This window comes from Ostrinia furnacalis, unplaced genomic scaffold (assembly GCF_004193835.3).
Source record: "Ostrinia furnacalis isolate ACB-3 unplaced genomic scaffold, ASM419383v2 OfSCF4955, whole genome shotgun sequence".
Taxonomy (NCBI): domain Eukaryota; kingdom Metazoa; phylum Arthropoda; class Insecta; order Lepidoptera; family Crambidae; genus Ostrinia; species Ostrinia furnacalis.
Genome location: NW_021135194.1, coordinates 162655 through 185704, shown reverse-complemented (window position 1 = coordinate 185704; position 23050 = coordinate 162655). Strand labels below are relative to the sequence as shown.

Sequence of the window (23050 nt, the reverse complement as noted above, 5' to 3'; positions counted from 1 at the left end):
TCTAATGTTTTCTTCTCCATTATAGCGACGTCAATGTCTATGAAAGAGACCACAACGTACTAACATTTTCTATAGTAAGCATTATCAGGCCTGGCTCACTCCGCGCGGTACATCCGATAATTACCTACAGCGAAGCGCCCCGCCGGCGGGTATTATATCAGTCGAGTGTCACGCGCGCGCCCGTCAGGACGCTGGCGTGCGTTGTAGTATGATTATAATTCTATGATCGAAGTATTATTTAAAAATGGACATAAATAGAAAGAAATATTGTGCGGCGTTCGGGTGTTTAAATTCGAAAAGTAATCTACCGGATTTATCTTTTTTTTTCGCTTCCCAAAGATGCTGAAAGGTATGTTGGCCATGTAGGTAATCAATAATTCTTAGGATAGTATAGGAACCTAACCTACTATGAAGGTTTTCCATAATGAATGCATACTTACCTACATACGTACCTCATTACAAATAAGTAGATTAATTATTTTTTCACTAGACAGCAACCCTAACAGCGTAAGAAGAGTTCAGAGGCACGCGATAGAAAGAGACAAAACTTGTAGGTGAATAAAATTGTAGGTACGTAGTGCTGTGCGAGCTGAATTCCACTGTATCGCGTCGTAGCAAGACTCGCATTTATTTAAATCGTCTTGCGGAGTAATCCTTCTGTACCTGTACTATTACTTATTCTGTGGCATTATTACGCTACGGCTTTTATGGGAGACCACAGCCTAAGGTTTAGGTTACTAAGGTGTACTGTTTTAAGGACATTGCACATTTATAACCCGGAAAGGGATATCGTAACCATTAAACTCGAGAATACTGACTGTATTCTTTGTATGGAACTCCATACTGCAACGCACACTTATCCGCATCGTAACGTAAACGCCTCGCCTCGCAATTGACAGCGCGAATGAAAGGCGATGACAGCTCGCGAAAGGCGATGTGGTCTTGTTGATCCCTTTCCGAGTTAAAAGTCTGCTATGAGCTTTACTGTGTTCTGACAATGAGGTTGTCATAAATATCGACACAATTGCGCTTGATCATTCCATTTTAATCTCAATAACATATCATTATTTTATAATTTTTAGATAATGTACCTATGTATTGCTTTTTTGGTTATAAATAAATTACGCTTGTTGCTTTTATGAATACACAATTTTGTTACATTATTATTTAGTTTAATTATAATAGTTTATCCTATTATTATCATACAAGCAGATGCGATTGTTATTTCTCTAGCTTGAATACGTTATGTTAAGTCGAAATAATTTCGTTTTGCACTGAAAGATTAGTGTCTTTTCTCGAGTATCAGATGGGTTTATTGGTCTTTTATCTGGGTTAGTTAAAAAGTATTAGGCCCCAGTATACGCGACCAGTTTGAAACCGGTTTGAAATGGTCGCGTCATGTGTGGTCTCTCAACGGAATCTATGGCAGAAACTTAGATGCAACTCAAAAGTAACTAGAAGTTGCAGTTTCGTTGCAATTGCGTTTCACCGTGTGTTCTGGGCCTTAGTGTTGTTATCAGATCAGATCAGAAGTAGTGTTAATGTTCATTTATTTATAAAACACTAGCTGACCCGGCGAACTTCGTACCGCCTTAGCGTAGAGATTTTCTTTATATTTTTTCCGTAAAAATCTTGTACTTACAGAGTATTAGAAAACTACAAAAAAAAATCAGCCAAATCGGTCAAGCCGTTTTCATGTTATGTCGTGACAACGGAAAACTGGTTTCATTTTTATATATAAAACATAGGTGGCATATTTAAATAGCTTCAAAAAAACTTCATTTTGCTAGTGAATAACTTATTTAAGAATAACTCCACCTATTTCTTATGGGCTTAACTATCTGTTAAAGAAAACTTATTTACTCATTTTTCATTAATACTTATCTGTAGTAACAAGATAATTTTATTATCAAAAGTTCTTGCCGCTAATTTTTATAATAACCAGTTGTAAACTATTGGTTATTGCTTGCGACTTAGCGAATGTATTTTGTTAGATCTCAATGCGAATATTATTAGAGTTATCGTTGTTGTTACAAACAAACGTTTGTTCCCGTTGAGTCACACCATTTTGTGTAAAACTGTTACTCATTGGTAAAAACAATACCGATTAGTAACACTGTGACTCAATGCCATATTTTTTTCCCTTTGAGTAACAGTGTTGTTCCCTTTGTTTATACACGGTGTTCCGTAAATGGGTTTATAAGCCGACACTAGCCCATGTTAACATAAATGGTATGGTAAAGTCAGAAAATTGATATCATCACACGATTTTAAAGATTGACGTAAGTTGCTAGCATTTTCATGCATTTAGGGAGTAATGAATAATTACATAATATTATGTATCATGAGACGAGTTTTTTAATCGCCAGTGACAAAGAAATTTAATATACCACGTTAAACTATTCTTGAAATCTTCAGGCAGTCGAAAGATTAACATTTACCTAATCATGTTACGGAACTAAATCGACATCAATATTTCCTTCGCATTTTTTGTCTTCAAAAAGTTATCATTTCCTTATTATTATTAATAAGCTATTTTCTTATTTTAGATTGAAGTTAAATATAATTTTAGCACAGATTACGATGAAGCATGATCTCTTTTGATTTTATCACACAACATACCTCAATTTTTATCTATTTTGATTTAAATCTGTAAAATTATTATTAAGTTGCTTTCATCTGCGCAATCACCACAACACAAATTTTCATTCCGTCATATTGGGTTCTTATTTGGTAATTTTATCTAAGTATAGTAACACTTACTGTATTAAGTGTTGGTGTAAGAAGCTGTATAATATTCAACTAGTTCATATTTTAATCATTTTTGCTTCCTTATAATATTATGTAGACTAAATTTTGTACGTGTAGTAGGTATGTAAAACCTTTAAGTGTTCAAGACCGTGCGTAAGGAACGAAACATCGGTTATAAAACTGAAACTGCGCATTTTATGTAAGTCGCCAGTAAGTCAACACACAATGCCAATCTATGCTTTTGAATCACAAAAATCTTCGCTTACCCGTCTGGCCAGCGTAGAGAGTTAGGTCAGATCCGTTTAAATCAGTCGTGCTCCTGCAAATGGGACTAACGCCCGTATTCACAAACATTACTATGAGGTCTCACAGTGCGCGTGCACACAGGGTGACACACGAACCAATCACAGAGCTCTATTCAAAGTTGTGCGTTCTATTTGCTGCTTCACTTAGCAAGCATCGTTTGTGAATACGGGCATTAAAATGACCTGATTATGATGAGGATTAAAGACTATACCCGTTTTCACCATATCAAAACAAAATTCTTGTTATATGTTACCATAAGGCTTAAAAATTAGGGATTGATGGTGAAAACGGTCATCAGAAGCTCAAAATTCATTGAAACAATTCGTCTTGGCTTAAAGGTTGGCTTACTGTCAAACATTTGATCAATTTAAACCATCTTTCTATTGTAGTTCGTACTCCAAAAGTGATGACTTTTTATGTAGATAGAATGTAGCGATAAGTAGGGACATGTCATGATTTAGGCAGAATGTCTGCCAAAGTTCTAAGAACTTTCTAGATTTTCTTTCTAGACATCATATTTTAATCTGTAGCACAAAAATGTAACGTATCGCGTAACTGTGATTGAAAAATAAAAAATATTTAATTTAATGTAATAATAATATAATATTCACAGACTAACTATTAATAATGTTTAGATATTTTCATAAGACAGGAGTAGAAGCCTTTGCTATTATGGCCTAATGGCCAAGTTAATACTTAAAATACTCTTTGAAGGAAAATTTTATTTAGAATATTGTTTGTTTAGACTTTACTTGCATACTGAAAAACAAAGCTTTCTACTCAATTTTTTACTTTGTTATATTTCGTAGTTAAATGAACTCTGCTTTTATAACCATAAACCATAAAATTTTAATAAAAACAAAAAACTCCAAATTTATTTTCTTTATTTATATTTTAATATAATGTGTACCATAATCTACTGTACAGTGTCATGTAAATTTAGTAAACGAAACTCTATTTAAAATATGAGCTTTAGTTTTTTACTCATAGTAATTTAAAAAAATATGGAAACTAAACACTTGAAAATATTACATAGATTACTTTGTGTAGTNATATCATAAGGGGTGTCAATTTTTGTTGAATTTCATAATTTATTGTGTAAGTTAAAAATAATTGAGATATTTTTTTTCCTTATTTTTCCTAAAGTCCTGTGGCGTCGGCTTATCCTTGAATTTTGGGACACGTTGTATACATAGTTGGTCAGGGAATTTTGAAAAAATTGTCAGGGAAAGTCAGGGAAAAGTCAGGGAATTTTTTTGAACATTTGCAGTGGACACCCTGAGTAATATTAAACTAAAGAAGAGATACGTATGTGTACAGTGCAATTAATAGAACTCAGGACATGACAATATTCATAATACTTATTTTGTACATATAATTGTCCACATACTTGCCTAAATTAAAATATATAATTTGCTAATTAGTATCATAGCTAAAATAGGCTTCACTAACATACATTGTCTTAATGTTATAATAGCGTTTCAAGTAGGTAAGTTATTTCGGTACCTTGGTAGGCACAGATACAATAATACAGAAAGGTCGGATCAAAATTTCCGATTTTTAAGCGAAAATCATAGATTAAGCAGTCTTAATATTTTGCAGAATGGAATTGCAATGTTGTTGAGATTCAGTTTACCCCAACCATATAAGAATAAAATATGCATAGACGAAGATATCAAACTAAAAACAAACCCAGAGTTTAAGATGAAAAGGGACAAATTCCTGTTTAGAGAATTTAGCGTATAATTGCCTAACAATTGTTTTAATATACGATTTCAGTTAATTCAAATCCAAAACATTTGCTCTGGGACTAATAATTGAGGCATATCACATTCTTATCTTGAAAATTAATGAGCACCTTGGTGTTTACAATATAATAGTACAGCTGTTGTCATAGCAAAACTTTATAAGATATAAATATTATGTTATGCAATAAATATGATGTGCCTCAAAAGGGTAACATGGCACCAATACTAAATCAAATAATTGAATAATTATCGATTTCAAAGCCATTAACCGTAAATTTTCAAAACAAACAGTTTTAGTTAATCTTTTGACGTTTTTTATGAATGGTGACATGTAACCCTATGTCCCGATGTACCTAATCCAGCTATAAAGAACAAAACGAACATTACCATTCATTTCAAAAATGTGTCACGATTAATACACACATTTAAAAGTAAGTGAGCTCAATCTATTTCTAGTTTTCTAAAGCTTCCTTCCACTGATATTTGGTCTGGCTTGTTTTTTACTTTTGAGGACGTGATCCCTCTTGTGCTTAGTATCTCCATTTCGGTGAGATGGCACACTTTCTTTCGCTGGTCGCTGAGGATCTGTTTGGTGAAGGAGATCATCTCCTGCAAGGGTATTTCTCCACCGTACACCGTTGGGAGACAAGCGACGTCTATGTTTTTGTGCAACTGCTTGAGTGTTGAGTGGGTCTGTGAAAAAAAAAAGAAAATTAATCAAGATTATCATATGACTATCTATACAGGGTGTTAGGTAAATGGGTATATGAGCCGACACTAGCCCATGTTAACATGGGCATATNGCGGTTAACTCCCGTTCCCGTAGGAATTTTGCAATATCCTGTTGTAACTAAGCTTTAAGTTTACTAAGGTACCTGCATGCCAAATTTCAAGCGTCTATCTTACGCAGTTTAGATTTTTTCATACAAATGTTTTTTCCCGCTAACTCCCGTTCCCGTGGGAATTTTACGATATCCTGTTGTACCTAAGCTTTAAATTTACTAAGGTACCTGCACACCAAATTTCAAGCATCTAACTTAAGCGGTTTAGATTTTTCATACAAAAGGATTTTTCCGCTAATTCCCGTTCCCGTGGTAATTTCGGAAATTCCTTTCTTAGTGCACTTCTACGGTACCTAAACTACGTCCCTTCCAAATTTCAAGTGCCTACGTTTAGCCGTTTGGGCTGTGCGTTGATCTGTCAGTCAGTCAGTCAGTTTCTCCTTTTATATATTTAGAAGATTAGATACCAAGTAATTATAATAAGACTTATGATATATGAAAAGTAAATAGGACTTGATAAATAGATTATTATAGGCACCCATAACGGCAGCGATAGTTGCGGGACGAACCTAGAGGGGTAAATGTGTATGTAAATGGATACGCGGAGTTATGGGTGTTCACTGGATTTGCTCACGGATAAATGTATTTTGAAGCCCTGAAAGCAAAAGTAAGGGACGTCAGTTTCTAATTTTAGTAGTTTTCTAGTATTAATAACTAAACAGGTAAATAAAACCCTTGATTTTATATAAATTAAAGTCAATAAGAGATATTGACCAGAAACTAATACTTATAGTAGGTATTTTCCTTATTACATTACCTGTCAATTTATTTCAAGTTCATCATGAATATTATGATGTGGGCAGGTCTTCCGCACAGTTTGTCTATTTAAATATTTAAAAAAATATAATATACCTAATTGAATCTATTATTAATTTGTAAGCAGTGATAAGCAAACAGCAACAATGTTTGCGAGGTCACGACTTTTTTCGATAGTATTACTACAACTCGGCTGTCAACATACACTTATCTACATCTGAAAAAGCATTTGTTACATAAAGTAATAAAATTCGCCATTGCACTGCAGCGCTGTTACGCTACCTACGTTTTTCGTGGTATAGTGCTAACAAAATTTGGCAATTTTGCGTACCTACCTATAAAATATTATCATGAAAAGCGACATAACTGGCCTAGGAACTGAAGGCTAAACTGTGTTGTCAAAATTTTATAATATTCTCTTTACGTATGACCAAAATGATAACATAAACACTTGCATTTATAACTAATAAATTGATGGACTTGTTTATTGTTTACCAAGTTTTGTATTCGAGCACCAGATTTACCTCCTCTAGATTTTTTACTTAAATACTATACATTTTATAGCATATACAGGGTGTTAGGTAAATGGGTATATGAGCCGACACTAGCCCATGTTAACATGGGCATATAAATGGTATGGTGAAGTCAGAAATTTGATATCACCATTTTATTTTTTTTAATTTTCATGCACAATAAATTTTATAAAATCCGATTTGTATGAAAACAAAAATAATTAAAATGAAGATATCAATTTTCTGACTTCACCATACCATTTATATGCCCATGTTAACATGGGCTAGTGTCGGCTCATATACCCATTTACCTAACACCCTGTATATGCTATAAAATGTATAGTATTTAAGTAAAAAATCTAGAGGAGGTAAATCTGGTGCTCGAATACAAAACTTGGTAAACAATAAACAAGTCCATCAATTTATTAGTTATAAATGCAAGTGTTTATGTTATCATTTTGGTCATACGTAAAGAGAATATTATAAAATTTTGACAACACAGTTTAGCCTTCAGTTCCTAGGCCAGTTATGTCGCTTTTCATGATAATATTTTATAGGTAGGTACGCAAAATTGCCAAATTTTGTTAGCACTATACCACGAAAAACGTAGGTAGCGTAACAGCGCTGCAGTGCAATGGCGAATTTTATTACTTTATGTAACAAATGCTTTTTCAGATGTAGATAAGTGTATGTTGACAGCCGAGTTGTAGTAATACTATCGAAAAAAGTCGTGACCTCGCAAACATTGTTGCTGTTTGCTTATCACTGCTTACAAATTAATAATAGATTCAATTAGGTATATTATATTTTTTTAAATATTTAAATAGACAAACTGTGCGGAAGACCTGCCCACATCATAATATTCATGATGAACTTGAAATAAATTGACAGGTAATGTAATAAGGAAAATACCTACTATAAGTATTAGTTTCTGGTCAATATCTCTTATTGACTTTAATTTATATAAAATCAAGGGTTTTATTTACCTGTTTAGTTATTAATACTAGAAAACTACTAAAATTAGAAACTGACGTCCCTTACTTTTGCTTTCAGGGCTTCAAAATACATTTATCCGTGAGCAAATCCAGTGAACACCCATAACTCCGCGTATCCATTTACATACACATTTACCCCTCTAGGTTCGTCCCGCAACTATCGCTGCCGTTATGGGTGCCTATAATAATCTATTTATCAAGTCCTATTTACTTTTCATATATCATAAGTCTTATTATAATTACTTGGTATCTAATCTTCTAAATATATAAAAGGAGAAACTGACTGACTGACTGACAGATCAACGCACAGCCCAAACGGCTAAACGTAGGCACTTGAAATTTGGAAGGGACGTAGTTTAGGTACCGTAGAAGTGCACTAAGAAAGGAATTTCCGAAATTACCACGGGAACGGGAATTAGCGGAAAAATCCTTTTGTATGAAAAATCTAAACCGCTTAAGTTAGATGCTTGAAATTTGGTGTGCAGGTACCTTAGTAAATTTAAAGCTTAGGTACAACAGGATATCGTAAAATTCCCACGGGAACGGGAGTTAGCGGGAAAAAACATTTGTATGNCGAGTTTGAAAGTTATAGAGATGTCACATAACTAAACCATAGCGATTTATCTATCGATTTTTTTCTAAGAGTTAGTAAAACCTACTTTTAGATAAATATTTTGTATAGGTGTTATTTAACAAAAAACATGTTTTTTTTAATTACAAATATTATTGAAACATTTTTTATTGATAATATTCAAATTCCATAGACTTCATGTTCAAAAAAACGATTCCTAAAAAGTACTGGTTCTATTTCTTTAAATTAAAAACTTTAATTTATTTTCAATGCGCTTATTAAAGTCAACAATCGAAAAATATAGTTGATTTTTGTGATGTTTTTAATAACTTAGTATTCACTGCAATCGATTAATGAACCGCGGAAATAATCGATTTTGTTATTCAACAAATACCCCAGCACTAAATCTATTCCGTTTCACACATTGCGTACATTAAATAAAAAATATTTTTACATCGTATTTAATTAAAATATAATCAATAGACTCAGATTTTACTATATATTTCAAGACAAGTAGTTAATTATTTTTTTATTATATTGCTGATAAAATACAAATATTTTTTCAAGAATATTCTGCGTATGTAGTATGCGTAATATGAATAACCTTAAAGTGTCATACGGATCATCTTAGGTGAAAAAGACTATAGCTTTTGCCTGCAGCTTCCCCGCGTGATTAAAAGCATTATAATATTAGTTTAGGTAATAACTATCTAAAATTTGATCAGAAAAAGGCCTAACTCGTAGAAAAGCTCTTTAGTTCGTTTGCATCCTCTAGTACCTACCATAAAAAAGCTCGTATAAAAAACGAAGCTCAAGGGTACACTTTTAAGCCTCTAATTGGTGTATTTCAATATTTGCACCAGCCACGGGTTTGAATACTGGTATATCTTGAATATCGAATCATAAATTTGAATGGGAACGTGCGGACATAAAATAACTCATTTTAACAAGCAATTTTTAAATTCTATTGTTCAAAGTAGGTACCAAGTAATTTTATGAAACCCTGTTACTGCAGGCGAGAGGTACTTACTAAAACCCCTTTCAAAAAGCGGCCAACAAATCACTAACTAATTACCTCTAACGTCCTTACGAAATGTCCCCGAGACGTTAACAAAAATACATAATGTGCACCTATTTACGTAAACAGAGTCTTGATTACAGGTGTAATGGTAAAACACGTCAATTGCGTTTACGTAATTTTGTGACACTGACACTTGCCGGAAAAGCGACTCGAGCGCAGTCCCATATTGAGGGTACTTGTTACTAGAAAAGATATGCTGATAAACAAGCAATAGATGTCAAGGTGGTACTTCGTTCTAATCTGGGTCGTTATGTTGATGCAACGGTCTCTATTTAGGCTTTTGTCTGTATGTATGTTTGCTTACAATAACATTATACATGCACACCTACCTTTAGAGGTCTGTGTACTTAGCGAGGTCGCAAAGGCGACAACTTTGAAAATGATTAATCATCATTTAGCTCTGCCCGTCTCTACATTAAAGTAGGTAGGTACTTTTATGATGCAAAATAAATATCCCATATTAGAACGACACCAATTTAACGACCTAATAAGGTTATAAATGACGCTATTATACTAAAATCATATAATAATAGTTTGAGGTCAAAAAGATTTTATACAACATGAGAATTTGCGAGAAAATATCTCAGGTGTCAGGAGGCCAATGTTATAAGTTCTTTATAAAATTTATGAGCTCACTTTATTTAACCGTTTTGCTGCTCGAATAAGATAAAAGTGGAATACGCAACTTTAGCTTATTAATCGTTTAATGACGAAAGAATTCCATGTCAGTTCTTTTGTAGGAAGCGATAACCTCTACGCTGCCTTTGTTTGCTCTACCTACTCGTTTACTTAATCCAAGCTGAAGACAATCAGCTAAGCCGCAACAGAATCTAACTCTTTCGAATTTTAGATTAGTTCGTGTGAAGTATCAAGTAGGTAACTTAGGCTGAGTTGCATTTTAACTGTGACTATAACCATAACCAGTTAACCAGGGTTTTTGGAATGGAGTTTGACAGACTTTTGACGTTTGTTAAAGCTAAAGTAAGATGGTGCAACCCAGATTTAGTGTTTGTATGTTATTATGTTTGTACGTACTTCCCCCCACTTCATGAGCCGGGCGAAGTCGGTCGGGTTCCAGGCGGTGACGTGCGCGCCGCTGACGCCGCTCCCGTCGCCGACGTGCGTGAACCCACAGATTTGATCGAGCGGGTCTTCCAACAGACTCTCGTAAATCATGGTATGCACGCGGCACATGTCCCAACAGGTCAGCTGACTCGCGTTGAACCTACCTGGTGGTTCATAAGAAGTCTTCCAGTGACTTGGCCAAGGCGTTGGATTGATTTTTTAAATATTTTTCTTCTAGTAACTGCCCACCTTGAATGTTTTATTAATAAATTAAATACCAAATCAACAAAAATCTACTCTAGAATCAGAGTGGGCCCAGTTGCTGGAAGAATAATATTTAAAAAGTCAATCTAGCGACTTGGCCCGTGGACCAAGCTAAAAGTAAGCCATAACACTGGAAGATTCCGAATAAGGTTTAGATCTAGACTTCAAAAAGCTTTATCCGATCAAAGTCGCATAAAGGGAAATCTTAATTACAAATTACCGAAAAACGGATTATAACCTAGTTTCAAAGACCATACAATGTAGCCCACAGCGGGAGGCCTATATCAGTTTAAACGACTCAGGAGTTTACACTGCGCTATACTTTTTCTTTAACTACGCCCAATTTGCTTAGATAAACCCGCTAGAAGTGGGCGGTAGAGTTGCATCAATGAGCAAACCATTTACAAGTCGAATAAGCAGATTCAGGCCTGCCAAATGTCGGCTCGTACGACTACACCCACTTTCGCTCAGTAACATCGCGTTCAAATTTAATTAACCGTCATTGAGTAATAGAGCGTTCAAGTCATTCTCGCGGCTGCAACATTAAATTTGGGTTTTGTAACTGAAATATAACAATATGAACTTACTCATGTTGTAAACGATGACCCGCCGACCTTTGCTGTCACGGACCGGTGATACGACGACGTACCTTCGAAATTGAAATTAGGAAACCATTTTGAAACGGAAAATCAAACAGAATTATATCACAAAGGTATTCTGCTTATGTAACATAGAAATTTGCGGTGCAACCAGCACGAGCTAGGTTCAAGGCTGTAAGTCCATGGAGGTAAGTGCGTGAGAACAGATCTCGTGACGTGATTAATGTTATCTGCATATCTAATAACAATATATTGCGAGACGCAAAACTTACTAGGTGACCGTGTTATAAACAACATTGCAATACAAAAGCATTTACAAGGGTCCATTCCACGAATTCTCTTTTTATTTAATTAATTATAAAAGTACAAGTCTCAGCAGTAATAAATGAGTTAATTAAAATAATATCACGAAGGTTGCACAATTTAGTCTGGCGCCAATTATATTACTTCTTGATCAGTATTGGTTCATAAAGATTACCCATCAGCAATTTAATAACACAGATTTCCAGCATTTTCAAGTACAGGTTAGTATAACACTTTTAATTACCCATTATTGATGATATCCTGAAGTTTCGAATCTTCGCAGTCTAAATTCATGAATATCTCTGGGTAGTATTTGCGTAAGTTTAGGTACTTCAGAAGTGTCTGCTGGGCCATCGGTATGCTATATTTTTTGTGTCGAAGAAAACGCAACAAGAACGAGTCATCTGGAATAAACGTAATTAAATTCATTAAGTACAAGGTTCTCACTGAAACCATGTTTTTTTAATATTAGAAGAAGAATCGTAAAAAAAACACCCCGAGAGTAATTTTCCTTTTATTGATAACATGACTCGATGATTGTTCATGTTTTACCTTGTCGCACATTTTTGATGTCGCAGTTCTGTTGGATCCACTCCCGCATGATCTTCAGCCCCTGTTCCCTCGTGGCGGGCGTCTCCCTCAACTCCTTAGCGGTCTCGGCTGCGATGCTCTGGGGGGACCGCCCCACTTTCCCCTTGTCGATTTTCTCGCTGTTGAGGTTCCATGTTGTGGACACCGTCAACAAAACGCTTGCGGTCGTCATTTTGATCTACGGTGAAGTTCTGTGAAGAGGTGAAAAGTCATTTTGAGATTAAAGCGCTGATAACAGCAGTACTGTGTACTCTATAAACCAATGCATCAGTAGTAAGTACCTATGTTATCTAATAAAGACTCAGACTAATTACATTTGTCGTTCCCATCATTATTGCAAGTACCATCTACATTCATACGTAGAGTCGCTTAATAAATATAAATATAATAAATATCCTTGGACATTTACACTGCGCTTCTAGTCCCAAACTAAGCAAAGCTTGTACTATGGGTACTAGACAACGGATATAAACATACTTAAATAGTTTTTTTTTTTTTTGTAAATACATACTTATTATACATAGAAAACACCCAGTCCAATACAAACAAATATGTTCATGCACACAAATGTTTGTACTGTGCGGGAATCGAACCCGCTACCTCCGGAATAGTAGTCCGTTTCGAACCACTACACCAAACGGCCGACGGCTTAATATGCAATTTTCGAATTTAAACACTGGCGGGCGAGTCAGAATGACCATACTCGTATATGCTTATTTACCTTAAGCATTTATTCTTTAGCTTATACTTTTAAAGGTACCTACCTATCCAAAACAAATTGAAACAAACTATCAAATTATTTGTAATTTATTTATTGATTTTATCGAAAGTCACACATTTCCAACGCCAATATTACACTACCTGTTTAACTTTCTATAGATTATTTTGAAATGAAATCTGCTACACTCCCGAGCACATGCATCGTAAACTGCGACCAGGTAGCCGGCGAACCAAATGCACGAGGATGCACCGCTAGATTAGCAAAGCCCTGGAAGACTTCAGGCTTGCAGTTATGCAGCTTCCCTAACATTACTGCAGCATCCTTGTACGCCGACGGATGAATCCTCTCTATCTCGCTTTGATTAAACGCGCATAGTATCTGCCTCAACGCTGTCAAGTCATAGTACGAGTAGTCCTCAGGCTCCTTTCCCGCAAAATCTTCCCGTACCCGAGCAGCTATGGCCGCCAATTGTTCTTCGCTCAACTTATAATTCAACCCAAAATTTTGTATAACATCAATGTTGCTGAGCGTCAAATTATTGTAGTCATCCGGCGTCAAAGCCGGCGTGACCCAGTGGAGAATCATAAGAATATTATCTGGAACGTTTCCAATGCCACCGTGAAATCTAACAATCGATTGCCATATGAAATCCGCATCCTCTTGCGGCAACTGCTCCTTTCCCAAATGGGCCAGGCACTGAACCATATCTTTCGGCTGAAGAGTTTGCAATTCATTCAATGTTAGCCTTTTGCTATCCGGTAACTCCAGAATTTCGTTACATGTTAAACTGTGAGCTAAGAGAACATTTGTTAGTATAATCAAGAACATCAACATTTTTTCTTTTCAGCTTAAGTTTTGAGCTGTCTACTAACATGTGACTCTTGATAACTTCAGTACAAGAATAAGCTTGTTTTCAGATCACGGTAGGAGTAGTCGCTTCTCATAGATAATTCAGGTTTCAATTAAGTCGTAACAGTGACGTGGCCTAACTATGGCATTACACGTACGTGGGTGAGTTTAACTGGACACTGAAGTCGTGTAAGCTAAAATGTACTTTATTTGTGTACAAATGAAAGTTATTTTGCTTCTAATAAATGCTACTGCCTTCTGGTTGTGATGATTTCTTCATCAGTTTCACTGTGTTATCGATCGTTCGCTGCTTAAAATAGCCAGTGGTGCCTTGTAGGCTACATTCAGACTTTGTTATTGCTTGCATACCTACCTAGTTACTTTAATGACCTAAAATGTCTTGGTGTTAGAGAGCAACGGAGGAAAGTCGATTACATTTCAAACTCCTATATTCTTCCGATTAAATTCTTTGGAGACATTTAGCTATCCCCCGGAATTACCGAAAATATAAACAAATAAATAAATAAATAAATAAATAAATTACTCAACCTTCGCTGGTTCTCCTTGGGTGTCATTGGAGGCCAACTGTCGATCATGGCTATACAGGAGTTGCAGAGTTGGGAAAGTGGGATAAATCTCGTTTGGTCTCTTCGGATGTTTATAATTATTGGAAGGCATCGTCATTGATACTTAACAACCAACGTTGTTGCATTTTCATGCTTACATTGCATAGTTGTTACGGATGTGAGCAATACATTGACATCACAAGGGCCCTTGACTACCAATAATTGTTGGTACGAAATAGTGAACATCACGTTTATAATTAAAATTCAATGACTTGCGGTTGCAAAACTTAACACGCTACATTTTCAGAACTTGCAAAAGAGTTCAGTTAGTCAACCGAGTCAATATTGCCGACATTTATACTCGTACCAACTATCAACTGCATCTACTTAGCACGTAACGTGCGTTATGCTGTAATAATAAATTCAATAAGCGTTTTCCCAGAGTAAGTAAATATGTGCATTTCTGTAGGTATTTTCAAGCAGCACAAATTATTAATATTGTACTTATGTAAGAATTAAATAAGTAACAATAACGTTTACCTTGTACATATTAATTAACGAGCTGAAAAACAGAGAATTAAGAGAGTAAGCACTGTAAAATAGATAAGCAATTATTTAGTCATTTGTTTTTTTTAAGATTATTAGCAATTTGTATTGCACAAATTACTATTAGCCCCTCGTGTTAAGCTAAATAAGCTTGTGTTACGAGTGGGCTCACCACACCACAATAGTCGAGCGCGGCGGTGGAATTCGAACCCGCGTTCCTCGGATCTCGAGTCGGTCACTCCGACTCCTTCCCCGTTCGGCTATCGTGGCTATAATAATGTTAAAACTTAATTACATATTTTTCTGTCCATTGCCAGCTTAAAATTACCTATTTGCTTAGAGAGTGACTCGACAACCAACTAACCTGTTTTATTAATTGTGCACTTCCTTTAGTCTAATTTACAACGTATCGCACTACAATAGGTGTTCTAGTCATTGGCAATAAGATATTGAGCAACCACGTTGTTGCCGTTAACAATTGATGACACAATAACATATTTGAAGAATTAGAAGTCGGTCTAAGGCAGAGCAAACACGCCCGGGTTTTGGTTGTGATAGAGCCAGAGCACACGATGCGTTGCGGTGCGGCGACGCGGCGGTGCGACTCTGGAGCGGTGTCGCTGCGTCGTCTCCGCTCCGGCAGCGGACATGGATAATAAATCTGTGGCTAACGAATTCTTTGCGGTGCGTCGCCGCAAAGCATCGTGAGCATTCGCTCTTACTTGCGTACTATGACAAACGTCGTCAAACGTTGCGTAGAGGCCATGGCATCCGCACCCAAAACCGGTGATTTATTACCAAAACGATCGCAACACGACCACCATGTAATATTTCGATTACGGAACGAGCACAAGAGATGAAGCTTGCTTAACTTAATTAATAGTATTTCATCGGAAAACTTGCGATCAATAGGCTTTAATCAATCGTTAAGTTCTTGACACTCGGATATAGTATGTCATTACTGTCAAAACGTTGTTAAAAATATTTAAATTACGGTGATTTTTTCGAAATTGTCTATTTATTAAAAGTTGCCTTACTTTTCGTGCGCTTACTATCTAAATAGGCTTTATTAATTTATGTTGTTACACTTATAACCAGACCTGAAAATGTAGTCCTTGGTAACATTCTTGGAAATTATGGGAATATGAAACAAATATTTTGAATGAAAGTTCAATTTGTGAATGAATATCCGGAAGTCATAATAGCTATGTAAGAGCAAAAATACAATTTCCTACATCATGATCAAAATAATATTAATTTATGACAGTGAGTGTTGGTAATTGTACATGATTATATGTATAATATAATTATGTAGGTATTAAGTACATAGCTACTTAGTTTATTTGCTGTATCTAGAGTCATTCGAAGTCAGGGCACATGTCTACGAGTTAAAAAAAATATTCAAATCATCAGTTTTCGAGGATCTTCTGTCGTCATGTCCACATATCTTATTTTTTGACAAAAAATATGTGCGTAAGCGACTGTCCTTGTCAACATGGCGAGTCGAAATCTCGGATGTAAAAAATAAAGCCTATTTGAACTATTTGGCTTAGGCTGCTCTAGGCCAATATTTACGTTTACATGATTATGAATTCCTTGCGATGTGACAATGATAAATATCGATTGGCAAATGTTTACCTATCCTTACAGACCTGTTATTAAAGTTCCGTGTAGGGTGGAGGTATACAATTATAGTAATAAACCATACCTTTACTAACTACGCCGATAGTAACAAACTGCCACTCAATGCTAATAATAACTACTTATAGATTCTCATGCATGACCCAATAGTTATTTTGTTTAATTATCCGCCCTCCAACAGTCCAGTCTCCCCTCATATACCTTAACCTATACATAATTACAGAGATTATACATATATTAGGTACGTGAGCGATGGGGATGCATCCGCGTGTTTATCAATCGATCGAATTGCCAACAACGGTTGGCCTGGCAATATAATAAGCAAGTTGATTCTGGCTGATAATATCTTACTTGATTGTAAAAAAGGTTTCCAATGTCTATCGGAAAAGTTTCATCCAGCAGTGCAAGTAAATAAATAATAAATATAATAAATATCCTTGGACATTTTAGGTACACTGCGCCGCTAGCCCCAAACTAAGCAAAGCTTGTACTATGGGTCCTAGACAACGGATATAAACATACTTAAATACTTTTTTTTTGTAAATACATACATATTATACATAGAAAACACCCAGTCCAATACAAACAAATATGTTCATGCACACAAATGTTTGTACTGTGCGGGAATCGAACCCGCAACCTCCGGAATAGTAGTCCGATTCGAACCACTACACCAAACGGCCGACAAATAGGTATAGTTCCAAAATACTGAACTGTCCTATGCATGACATTGACAGTGGGGAGCTCCGTCAATACCGGATCGCTAGTTCCGATTTTTGCCATATTGGAAACCATATACTTAGTAGAACGATGGTAGCGCCCCCCTGTCAATGAGTTTGGTGGGATCACAGAAAATCGAATCCGTCAAAACTCCATACAAAAAAGGGGCTTTTCGACCACTTTTCGACTGGTTTGCGATTATAATTTGCACTTTGTCTAGACCCACAGCATGGGTCATCTATATGTCTACTTTATAAATTCTGAGACAACATATCGATGATGTTTTACAGGAAATACAATTTGCAATTAAAGGATAGTAAATGGGCACATACAACTAAAAACTAGACAGATATTAACTATTTTTAACTAATCGTTATCCGTATACTCGTATTACGTTTACAGTGCAGCGACAAATCTTTAGGTACCCATAAATACAAGTTTATCAATTAGGTAATTAGTAGGCACAGACGCACATACCACAATAACAATCTGTTCGGTTATTAAATACGGGCATTTTGCTCATCCCAACTAATATTATAAATGCGAAAGTAACTCTGTCTGTCTGTCTGTCTGTTACGCTTTCCCGCTTAAACCTCGCAACCGATTTTGATGAAATTTGGCATAGAGATAGTTTGAGTCCCGGGAAAGAACATAGGATAGTTTTTATTTATCCCGGTTTTTGAAACAGGGACGCGCGCGATAAAGTTTTTCTGTGACAGACAAAATTCCACGCGGGCGAAGCTGCGGGCGGAAAGCTAGTATTTTATATCTGAATGCTAAAAGTTTCCTAAAAATAACTTTCGATTACATAACAATAACAACCAACGCGTCGTGACCTACATTGCGTATCTATTTATCACCTGGTTGTAAAAATATTACATTTTACGTATAATAAAAACTGGCCTAGTAAGAGAAACAAGATATCACGCATGTAGAGGATTTCCGTAACACTAATCATACAAAACTTTAAGAAGAATAAAATTGGTTGTTAATTAATTGACTGACTTTTAAATGTAAAAAACATTATAAAAAGTATAAAATTAAACTCAATATTTTTATACATACATAACTTATTTTATAAAAGCAATTTTCAGTGTAGGTAGGAACGCATTTTTTTAAAATTGTGCGCGAATGGCTAAAATTGCTAAACTAGTCCCGTATTTACCCCTTGGGTAGGTACGGAACCACAAAAAGATATCGGAGTTCCGCAAACGGTGTACCGCGGCACACTGGTATGCCGTGGTCATTTTAGATGGTGTACCTACCTCGGAAAAATAAGATTATCTTATCTTAAATATAAACTTATTTTTAGTAAGTAAGTAAGGGATTCTGTGGTAAGGGTAAGACTAATAAAGGTAATTACTTAAAAATGACTTTTCATGTGTGTGTACCTCCAAAAAATTTCGTTTTCCTAGATGTAACGAGACGAAAATATATCTATCTACGTTATGTGGCATGAATGTTAACAGTTTCTGGCTTAATAAAAATATGTTTTAGGGTACTAACCCTTTAAAAAGCCTTCCCGGTCTACCTTATGACTACATAAGGTAGACCGGGAAGGCTTTTTAAAGGGATACAGTGACCTGAGACTGCGATCTCTGTCAATTTTCCAGTGACTTGGCCCACTTTTGGCTTGGTCCACGGGCCAAGTCGCTGGATTGAATTCTGAAATATTTTTCTTCTAGTAGGTAACTGGGACCACTTTAAGATAATAGAGTAGATTTTTGTTGATTTGGTATTCATCATCATCATCATCTCAGCCATAGGACGTCCACTGCTGAACATAGGCCTCCCCCTATGCTTTCCATGTTGCCCGGTTGGTAGCGGACTGCGTCCATAAAATTACCTAATTTGCATTTTCAGTTAACCTGGATTTTCAGAAAACCTAGAGTTTTCTAGGTTTTTCGATATAAATTATGTTTATTGGACGAGAAGTAATAAAATAGGGATGATGACTGGGTAATGAAATCGAAATTCTATTTAGTACGTCAGACAGATTATTAGAAAATATTAGATTCATATTTTTTATTTTTTTCCATAATCGAATAATTAATTACAGTATTATATTGAGTTGAAATGTCGCGTGACGTCACTTTTGAGTAAAAATTCTACTCAAACGTGACGTATCGTATCACGCCATTTCAACTCGATGTAGGTATTATAGCACTTTTATTATTTAATTATGAAAGAAAATAAAAAATATAAGTCTAATATTTTCTAATTATTTGTATGACGGACAAATAATTGAAATTTTGTCATCTAGCCTATTACCCAATTTGCATTTTCAGTTAACCTGGATTTTAAGAAAACCTAGAGTTTTCTAGGTTTTTCGATATAAATTATGTTTATTGGACGAGAAGTAATAAAATTGCCTAATGTGCAATAGATTTATTACCGAAATTACGATTCTGAAAGTAATTTTAATACAAGCACATGTTAAAATGTTAATTTCGCGCTTAATAAAATGCAAGTTAGAGACTTGATTAAATATTCATTTGTGAACTTTCAAAAGCCGTGCACTTAAGGACTTGGGTGAATTGAGAATTTGAGATGAACCCCATTAATGTATGTTTAGCTCTGATTAGCAAACATACGACACGGTTATAGTCTTATCTGATCTTGTATAATATTATGTAAGCTCCACTGTAAGCTTTATAGCGGCTATTAAACTTTTCATGCAATCTGGAATACGGCTAAGTAGGAATTCGACCGCAGAAAGCAACTCGCCGACAAGAATCGCGTTGTTGACCTGAATTCAATCATGATACTAATCACGATTAAAATAAGAAAATTAAAAAGTTACAACTAACCCTATTAGGTAAGTACCCCACCCCACTAACTAAAGTCTAACCGATAATAAGAAATATAGGACCTAATCACCTAAGATATGGAAAAGTTGAATCTTTGGTAATTTATTTATTGTAAAATTCATACTAAACTTATATCTATCTATTAAATAAAAATGAATTGATGTTCGTTAGTCTGATTAAAACTCGAGAACGGCTGGGCCGATTGAGCTGATTTTGGTTTTAAAATGTGTGTCGTAGTCCAGGGTAGGTCTAAACGGTGAGCAAATACGCGGGCGATATTGTTTTTCTGTGACAGACAAAATTCCACGCGGGCGAAGCCGCGGGCGGAAAGCTAGTCATACATAAAAATCACCCTAAATGTAGATGATGGAAATCGTAAAAGCCTTCAGAGCATCATGCGTACACTTTGTAAATAAAAATCGCACTTGCAAGTTGAATCTCATTAAAAATATTACATGAACTGCATTAAAAAAAAACCCTAACTCTATTACTGGTTCTATGCGCAACAGCAGTTTACTTATTGCATTATTATAATTTAACGTAATTAGAGTGTAAATAAAATAAAAACATTAACAGGAAAATAGGTCACGAAAGAAACCTGCGGACGTTTCGAATCACTTCGTCGTTCGTGTGTTTGTGTAACGCCTGAATTTTTAGTCTTGACTGTCTTTTACACAGTGTTAAACTTGAAGTGAACCATCATGACATAGAATTCACGAATACTGAAACATAATTGTATTACGAGTATGCTCATTAAAAATAAGTTTTACAAAACCCCTTTAAGTCACTATTGTTTTTAATAAACACCAATAAGTACACTATAGAAGTGTAATAATGATTAATTAACAGGTTTTTTTTATTAATAACTGAAAATGCACTCACGCGATGTGTTTTGGCGCGTAACTTGAAGTCCCGTGCGCGTACGCGTGTGAGCCGGCGCGCAGGCGCGAAGTGTGTGCGACGCCGCACCGTGTCGCCGCCGCTTCTTTTTACTTTTTCATTGTTTCCAACTGTGGCTTCCAACCAGCCATGATCGTGTCCAAATGTGTGCAACACGTGAAAACGAGAAGACAACTTAGATGGATGGCTAAAAATTCATACTCTCATTACCACCAATGCAAGTCGCGTCGATGGTATGTTCAGGTCCTATTATACAGGGTGGCCCAAAAGGTGACACAATTTTTTTTTTTTTTTTGGATTACTGTCATGTAGTTGTACCCGGATGTTCAGCGATTTTGTGTAGTTTTCGAGCTGCGAGGATAATTGACTTGATCTTCTTAAAAATTTTTTGCTCGGAAATTAGACCTCATGACATGTACCTTCACACATAAATACCCAGTTTCCTGCCGTTGATGTACCTTAGCCAAATAATAAGACGTAACAAATATAAGTTCAGAAATGTTTATTTGATAGCTTAGAAACATTCAGTCGAGAAAACTTACGAGAACTAGATTTAGGGCTTAACACTTACTTACTAAGACTGTACTACGGAATTTCGAAGTTGTACTGTTTTGGAATTGGAGATGTATCAGAAAATATTACTTTAATAAGAAATAGTGGGCTGGGCCCATTTCGGATTCTTTCCGGGTGAATAACCCAACGCATCGCCTCTTAGGTTGTCATACGCGCACCCGACGTAAAAGGTATTTCTTCTTGGTACTTCTTCACCGACCTTTTTTGTAATTGCAGCAACACCACAACTTAAACATGCTCTTCGAACGCACTTTTTATTCAAACTATACAGAAATCCATCTTGCACCAACAATTCTTTATTTTTACGTGATTTCACAAATTCATATTCATAAATTAATTTTAAACAGCAAAAAATACACCTCATAATAGGAATGGACTCCTTACGTACGTTTTTGTAATAAATATGATAGTTCCGTTGCAAAGCAGCTCAGCAAACCTACTCTTCAATTTTTTATTAATCGATTCGAAATTCCGTAGTACAGTCATTTACTAAAAGTATCTCAACAAAATTGTTCGTAAAATAACATGTTTAAAATTTTCGTTAAATACATTACATACATATTTTAAAAATATGCTTAGGCACCTGAATACAAATAAGTAATAAAAGTAATACAAACATGTTGTTTTGTAACAAGATGCATCATTGTTCAAGAAAATTTAAGATTCTTCCACACCAACTGCCTAAATAATGAATCCTTGAGCACTCTTAAATCTAAATATTTTTTATAGCCCCAAACCAAAAATACAAGAACGAATCGTCTACTGACATGGATAATTATGTATATTTGAAGAATTATAAGGTTACATATTTATTTTATAAACAACGCCAATTTACTATGTAAGATGATGATCATTCCACAAATATCAAATTTGTGTTTATTCTCTAAAATAATAAAATCTTTGAATTAAATAAAATGTACTAACAATAAATTCCTAATTCAACTTCAGATAAATAAATAGTTATTTATTAAGATACGTTTGTTAACTGACTATAATTTTTGTTGCAAAATGACATAAATTGTTATACTGCTTTTACAAAAATACATTGATAAAACTCATTAAAAAATACTTAATAATTTTGTAAAACATAAAGTACCTTTTAGGAAATATTGTAAAATGATCTACATTATATGTATTAGGATTATACAAGAATTTTTTTAAATATAATGTAAGAACTTAATAATGTATTTTTAACTATGCAAATTTTTTACATAATCAAGATTTTATGATGTAATTTGCAGGTATGAACATTATCAATACACAAGTATTTATGTACAGGAAATATATTATAAAGAATAAAATATTGTATTAATTTTTATGCTTTAATGAAAATTGTGTTC

The 23050-nt window shown here is 35.0% G+C and overlaps 1 protein-coding gene across 1 annotated transcript; it reads right to left on the bottom strand.

Annotated features, from left to right (window-relative positions):
- Window positions 1-4529: 4529 nt before the first annotated feature.
- Window positions 4530-23012, bottom strand: LOC114360346 (clavesin-1). Its single transcript, XM_028315030.1, has 6 exons — window positions 21120-23012; window positions 12346-12575; window positions 12038-12197; window positions 11479-11540; window positions 10598-10791; window positions 4530-5516 (listed from the first exon to the last, which is right to left on the bottom strand). Exons 2-6 carry the CDS (start codon window positions 12554-12556, stop codon window positions 5247-5249), a joined length of 897 nt encoding a protein of 298 aa, XP_028170831.1. The 5' UTR covers window positions 12557-12575; window positions 21120-23012; the 3' UTR covers window positions 4530-5246.
- Between the last annotated feature and the right edge of the window lie 38 nt (window positions 23013-23050).

Bases quoted from the DNA above. Each gene is read 5' to 3' on its own strand.
- LOC114360346 (XM_028315030.1), bottom strand. From the start codon at position 12,556: ATGACGACCGCAAGCGTTTTGTTGACGGTGTCCACAACATGGAACCTC. The intron at 11,541-12,037 runs GTAATTAAAAGT...TCAATTTCGAAG, and splicing joins CAGGATATCATCAATAATGG to GTACGTCGTCGTATCACCGG. The intron at 5,517-10,597 runs GTACGTACAAAC...TCTTGATTAATT, and splicing joins GGCTCATGAAGTGGGGGGAA to TTCTTTTTTTTTTCACAGAC.